At 36.7% G+C, this 7224-nt stretch overlaps 1 protein-coding gene across 3 annotated transcripts in view; it reads right to left on the reverse strand.

Moving 5' to 3' along the window:
- Window positions 1-7224, reverse strand: part of LOC107699592 (laminin subunit beta-2-like) — a 45016-nt gene that overhangs the window by 15688 nt on the left and 22104 nt on the right. For all 3 annotated transcript variants that reach the window (XM_016500900.1, XM_016500901.1, XM_016500899.1), the window contains 12 exons: window positions 4959-5161; window positions 4362-4482; window positions 4081-4269; window positions 3815-3994; window positions 3148-3260; window positions 2577-2656; window positions 2341-2476; window positions 1769-1927; window positions 1553-1680; window positions 833-962; window positions 545-737; window positions 313-456 (listed from right to left, as the gene is read on the reverse strand). In XM_016500900.1, coding sequence (XP_016356386.1) covers window positions 313-456; window positions 545-737; window positions 833-962; window positions 1553-1680; window positions 1769-1927; window positions 2341-2476; window positions 2577-2656; window positions 3148-3260; window positions 3815-3994; window positions 4081-4269; window positions 4362-4482; window positions 4959-5161 — 1776 coding nt within the window. The remainder of the gene's footprint in view (window positions 1-312; window positions 457-544; window positions 738-832; window positions 963-1552; window positions 1681-1768; window positions 1928-2340; window positions 2477-2576; window positions 2657-3147; window positions 3261-3814; window positions 3995-4080; window positions 4270-4361; window positions 4483-4958; window positions 5162-7224) is intronic.

The raw sequence follows: 7224 nt of genomic DNA on the forward strand, positions 1-7224 counted from the left end.
AAAAAAAAAAAAAACAAAAAACCCCCCCCCCCCCCCCCAAAATATTAAAACAAACAAAAAAGAAGCAGCGAAAACAAGAGAGAGAAAAACAAACAAAAAAGAAAGAAAGAAAAAAGGAAAAAACAACGACAAAAAAGCAAAACAGTAAAAGAAAAACAAATACAAACAAAAGAAAAAGGAATAAAGAAAAACAAAAGAATAAAAAACTAATAAGAAAAGAAACAAAGGGGAAAAACACAAAGAAGAACAAACAAAAATACATTTTATCAAAATGTTACTCATGCACCACAGCAGGGAAAATATTTGTCATACGTTTGCATCCGGAAGGGCCAAAGCCGTAAGCTCCTGGTGCACATTTATCACAGCGCCGGCCTGATATGTTGGGCCTGCAGCGGCACTGACCCCCACGGACATCACACTCAGAGCTGAGCGAACCCTGAGGATCGCACTCACAAGCTGTGGGATCAATGTTCTTGTCTTAATAACAATAAGTAAAAACACCAATATTCCCATCTCAGACCCTACATTCTCTGCTGACACTCACGCAGCGCGCCGTCGTTAATGAGGGCAGACATGCTGGTGATGAGTTTAGCACACACTTCACTCATCTGTGGACGGGACACACTCTTGGCAGTCTCGTGGCAGCGGTAACGCTCGTAGCTCTGCTTCCGTGTGACGGAGGCAGGGTCTCCCGCAGTAAACATCTCTAGAGAAGAGTAACGAGGGAGAAGGGCAATCTGAGGAGGTGAAGCGATGAAAGAACAAGTCAAAATTAGACAGAACATGAAGAAGACCTCATAAGAGCTAAATAAAATCACAGATTGATGCTTACAGAGTCAACAAGTACAAAGGCATTAGTCAAGGAAATTATGCTGTTCCTGTCAGCATAACGGATGAACTCCACACGCAGTTTGTAACTCACTCCTCTCTCCAAACACACCGGCTGAGGCAGAACCACAAACCTGCATCAGAAAGAAAGAAAGGATAAACAAAAAAGCAAGAAACAGCAACAACAAAAACAAATGACAACAACAAACAACAAACAAAACAAATAAAAAGCAACAATAAAAACAAACAAAAGAAATAAAACAAAAACATTAAAGCAAAAAAACAAACAACAACAATAAAACAAAAAATAAGTGATCAAATCTGTATTATAAGCAAAACTGAGAAGATTTTGGAATACAAGAGAAGGAAAACATTACTTGTTTTGCTTAAAGGGATAGTCCACCAAAAATTAAAGTGCATAAATTTCTCACCCTATGACATTCCAAACTTGTATGACTTTATTTCTTTTTCGGGAAAAAAAAGACATTTTGAAAAATTGTTTTTTGTTTATGTAATGAAGGTCAATGATGCCTTATGTTGTTTTGGACCCCACTGACTTTCATTATATGGGCAAAAACAGTTGAAACATTCTTCAAAATATCTTTTATTGTGTTCCACAAAAGAACAAAAGAACAACATGAGAATAAGTAAATGATGACAGAATGTTAATGTACTGACCTGGATGGACTGACCCTTTAAACATTTGTACATGTGTTTCACAGACCTGGCACCAGATGGGAGCGATACGGTCAGCAGATCATCTGCAGGGATGGTATTTCCACATGGACTGCTGGTAGGTATGGGGCCAGGTCTGATAACCATTACACGGACCTCCTCCCAGTCCCGTGGCATCTTTAAAAACACATAAACGCACATAATAATACCCATAACACACTTCTCTGAGTAGCCTATGAAGCCAGTGGGGAGACATGTAATCTACCTGAAGCTCATAGCGAATGAGGATGTCATATTCCATAGAATATGGAATGTTGTTAATGGCGAACTCCAATGTACCACCTTCAGGAGCCCGTGCAAACCCAGTGCCTGTCCACGAGACGGGACGGCCCGGCTGGTACTCTCTCTCCTCAAACACAGAGCCCTATGAAATATACACAAATGTAATATTTAGTGAATCTCAAAATGAATATCCATTTTTAAAACTGTACATTATAATGTTGTGGAAGTTCACTTGCATTTAAATCAGATTTTAGTTCATTTTGTTTTACGTTTAATTTCTTTAGATGAAATAGTGGAGAATTTTTATTTATCATATTTTTATTGTATTTGAATATTTATTTTTTATTTAAATATTTATTAATATTAAATAATTAATGTATCGGCCTCAAGAAATATTTGATCATAATATTTTTGGAAGACATCTGTATTTCTTTCCTTTTGCCACTTGGCATGCACCTTTGATATTTTCAAATACCTTTTAAAATGATGAAGTACTGTACATGGGGCTAAAAAACAAAGCAAATATCTTCTTATTTTTCCCATTTCTGTACTTACTTGACCCAGTTTGGCATTTTCAGCCTCATAGATGTAGTGGTCGAGGGCCATGAAAAAATACCCAGACTCCACCTGGTTACATTGGCGACCAATCATATGACTCCGACAGTGACACTGCCCTGTTTCCATTGAGCATCTGCAGACAGTTAATGACACAAAGTGAAAAGATTAAATTTGATGTTATTAATTTAAAAACTGCCAAAAGACTGAATCCCCATAAACTGAAAAATACGGACTGGTTGTCTGTAGCTCCACCCACATCACAGTCACAACCTCTGCAGCCACTGGCATCATGACTCAGGGCCCAGTGCTCAGGCTATAAGAAAAGGACATAGAACACAAGCAGGTGTGATGTATACTAACAAAAACAACACATAAACCACAATAAAAATACCATGATACTTTGATATATACCATGACATGCTAATCAATTACCATATAAAAATACCATGACAAAAATAGAAACAAATTACCATGGTACATGCCCTTAAAATGAAATGACATCACTAATACAACAGGCATTTATTGCTTGTCTAATTTCAGGATGCAGCTCTTCCTCTCATTCCATTTTAAGCTGTGTGAAAACCTACACCATCCTCCATAAACCCTTGGGCTAAATGCAGACACAGAGCTCTACTGTAGAGCAAATACTATTATTTCATGTTACCACACAGTAGAGGGGATGCAAAGTATATCACTAAAATCATGCAGTGCAATCTGGTGGATGATAACTAAATGTTCTCACAGAAGTGTATGGGGAATAATAAGCTACTAAAAAAGTCCATCTTATTTTTCAACTCTTCTTACCAGACATTGGTTGCAGCTGTGTCCAGTGACGAGGCGTTTACAGAAGCAGTCTCCGCTAACAGGGTCGCATTGGGAGCTACCTGACACCGTACCCCTGGGGTCACATTTACATGCTAAAGTAGAACGGTGACAGAAAGACAGATTGACAAGATTGAGTATCAAGAGTACTAAAAAAACTGTGCTCTGAAATGTCAAAGTATCTAATAAAAATACATTACTGTTCAAAAATTTGGGGTCAGTAAGATTTTTTAAAAGAAATTAATACTTTTATTTAGCAAGGAGGCAATAAATTGAACAGAGACTAAAACATTAAAAAATATTTCCGACACCAAACTTTTGAATTGTTACTTACATTGGCTATCTATGCTATTGTACATTTAATTGTTCATGATAATTTCCTCTATTTTTACATTTAGATTACCTTAATTTGTTCAGACACTTTCAGCTGTTTTTTTAATGCTCACTTCAAGTTAATCTTTAAAAACACTAATAATTGAATAGCACTCTTAAGTGTAATTTTTTGCAAATCTCAAAATGAATATAATTTTTCATACTGTACATTTTAATGTTGTGATGCCAAAATTCAATTGTAGCATTTAAGCTGACTCATTTAGACAAAAAAGTAAAAAAAAACCAAAAACAATATTGACCATTGGCTCGTACTTACGTTGGCAGCCACGAGGATCACTAGCACTGAGCCCAAAGAAACCAGGCTTGCATTTATCACAGCGTGGGCCTTCAACGTTGTCTTTACAGCGGCACTGTCCAGCAATCATGCCCAGAGAGGGGTCATCATGCCCGTCACAAATGCCTCCATTCAAAGATCCATCTGGGTCACAGTCACAGGCTGGCGGCGAGAACAGAAATAAGCAATCATATATAATGCATACTGTAAATGTATATGTTTAGCATTTAGCCCCATGTCACACTTACCCACGCAGACTCCAGGGTCTCTGATGTCTCGAGTTGGATCCTGATAGTAAAAAGGTTTACAGGTCTCACAATTGCGGCCCATGGTGTTGTGGAGACAGTTGTCACACACACCTCCACTGACGTTCGCCGTAGCCAGATAGACCGCCATGTCAAAGTGACACTGGTTGGAGTGACCGTTACAGTTGCATTCTGGGAAAAAGATGAAAGTGTTAACCGCGTCATAAGAGATGTATGTCTCTATGTACTTTATGAGCTATATTATAATGATTCTTCATAATTACTCTTGCAGGCGTTAGTATTACGGCCCTCAGCTGGTCTCCAGGGCAGGTCATTATAGAAGCCATCACACTGTTCACAGTTCAGTCCTTTGGTGTTGTGTTTGCACACACACCTCCCGTGTACCTAGAGATGGAAACACTGACTTTCAGCTTCTCTTGCAGTATTAACCTCTCTGGTGACTTAATGTTTGCCTTCGGATACAATAAGCTGATCATTTTTTTCATGTTATGGTCGATTACACATAAATGGTCCATATTAAAATTCTATACTGCTTTGTCTAAATAAACTATATGTAAATAAAACACTAAAAACTAAACCGTTTTAAATGTTACAAGTGAATTTAGGCATTACAACATTTTAATGTGCAGTATGAAAATGGATATCCATTTTGAGATTTGCTAAAGATTACATTTAACAATGTTATTTAATTATTAGGGCTTTTTGAAAATTAACTTTCAGTGAGTGTTAGATGACAGCAAAGGTAATATCTAATATTAACCAAAACCATTAAATCTAAAAATTCTAGTTTTGTCTGAAATAACCAATTTGGTACTAGTACATTACGCATCCCTACAACTAGCTACAGTTTTGTTACTCACCATGCCCTCAATGTCATCCCTGATGCCGTCAATAGGAGCACATTCAGAGGCGTGGCCATAGCAGAAGCAGTTGCCCCTGACAACCAGCTCATATATGGCATAGTAATATTTCTCTTTGATCTCAGTCCGTGAGTCCAGCAGGTTATCACCCAGAGTGTGCAGCTTGGTTAAGTTCAGACGGAGATTAGTGATCTTCAGCTGGTCTGCGATATGAAGACATTGGGGTTAGTGAAGTATAATGGACCATAAACCAAGCAGAAAGACACTAATGCCATTTTTGATGTGATGTGATATTTAAATTGTAACAATATTTTATAATATTACTGTTTTACTCTATTTATTATCAAATAAATGCAGCCTTGGTGAGCATAAAAACATTCAATAATCTTACCGACCAATTGTATTTACTGTCTACACATAAAACTCTAATAAAAGACATTCTTAAAAATCCCGTAGTCTTGAACAGACACAGTAATAAAAGTAATTACAGGTTTTTTGTTACACCAAAAGTGCTTACATTTTTAGGTTATGAAGCCTAAATGACATTGGGTGTTGGAAAAAATAAGGACCTCACCACACCATCATCAACCACACAATCGCGGCCACCCAATTATGAGAACATCCTCCCACCCTTGTAAAAAAAAAATCCCTTAACCCTGTTAAGCCATGACCTCTGACCCCCTCTCTCAAGCCAATGGTCTGCTCCTCAGTGGGAGATTGGAGTCAGCTGAGCGTGGAGGCCTTTAGCAGAAGTGTAGTGGATAGACTCCCGTTACGCTTCACAGACACTCAATGAAGTGGGAGTTGTGTAATTTATAAGATAAACAGTTGGAGGGAAAATCATGGAGTTCTAGAGTCGGACATGTGTGAGGGGCTTATATCTCAACATCAGAGATCAGCGAATACAGCTTCTGTGCACATGTTGGTTCCAGTCATGCTCTAGATGTTCAGTATAACAGAAAGTGAGAGCCACACAGAGAGTGTGAGATCAATTTATACACACTCACGCTGTGCATGACTGAAAACTCACAGCCATATGGAAATATTACACTGACCAGCTGAACCGGGAAGTTCATCATCAGCTTATTCTGCTACACACACTGTGATGGTACTTGGCTTCAACACACTTATTTTAGTGCACATTTATAGTTCAGTTTATTTTCCATTCTTTTGCAAATTCTTTTGTTTTTATTTTCATTTTTATACCGTGTTTTTAATATTTTTTTTTACTTTAGTTAAAAAATGAAATGTTCACTTTATTAATTATTTTACTATTTTTTTTCCTTCAAATTCATAGTATATGTGTATGTAACTCTTACGTACACATACATACGAGTTACAATGTGCAGAGGAAATCTGAAAGAGAGAAAACTGAGTGATAATTTGGACGAAGAGACAAAATAAATATCTAGAGAGTATATGATATGTAGGCTGCACCTGTTTATGTCTCTGTGTTGGGTTATTAGAGCACATCTTGTTCATTATGTACTGGATGTCTCATCTGAAATGTTCATTAATTCATATTTAGTTAAGTCCATCTGCTCCTTTACATTTTCTTTGTCAATAATTTCTGCAAAAGGTAAAACATATATAAATAGATGAAATATTAAAGGCAAAAAGTTTATTAAGATCCAGCCGTTGCCTAAATAAGCTCTACAGTAGGTAAAAATGAAATAACTTATAATTTACATGACAGATAGATAGATAGATAGATAGATCATATTATAAAATATACTGTTATAAAATTATATAATATAAACATTCTGTGTGGCGCATTGCTGCCACACACAGATAATTTTTTCCACTCAATTATGTCGTAATAACAAGATGTTTTCTCGTTAAAACGACATCTTTTCTCGTTAAAACGACATCTTTTCTCGCGTAATAATGACATATTATGTCATAAAAACGATATGTTTTCTCGTTATTATAGATATATGGTAGGCTGTTGCCACAGTCTGACATAAACGAGGATCTGCACGCTGCTGAAATTATTGAAAAGAAATAAAGAGATTTTCTAATAGGCTAATAATAATAATATTTCTTGCAAATATACATCTCATATAAAGCACAACACTGCTCTTCTCGGTTCGGCGGCGCCGGCGCGATCCCTTAGGCTACATTGTGATAACAGAGGAAAGAATGTCTGCTTTATTTTCTATACTTCTACAATAACAACAAAACGTTACAAATTGCTTTTGTAAAATAACCTTTATGTCTAAAGGTCTACTTAAATAAAACAATCGAAAACAAATTTGTGTTTATT

Source organism: Sinocyclocheilus anshuiensis, unplaced genomic scaffold, assembly GCF_001515605.1.
Source record: "Sinocyclocheilus anshuiensis isolate Anshui unplaced genomic scaffold, SAMN03320099.WGS_v1.1 scaffold879, whole genome shotgun sequence".
Lineage (NCBI taxonomy): Eukaryota > Metazoa > Chordata > Actinopteri > Cypriniformes > Cyprinidae > Sinocyclocheilus > Sinocyclocheilus anshuiensis.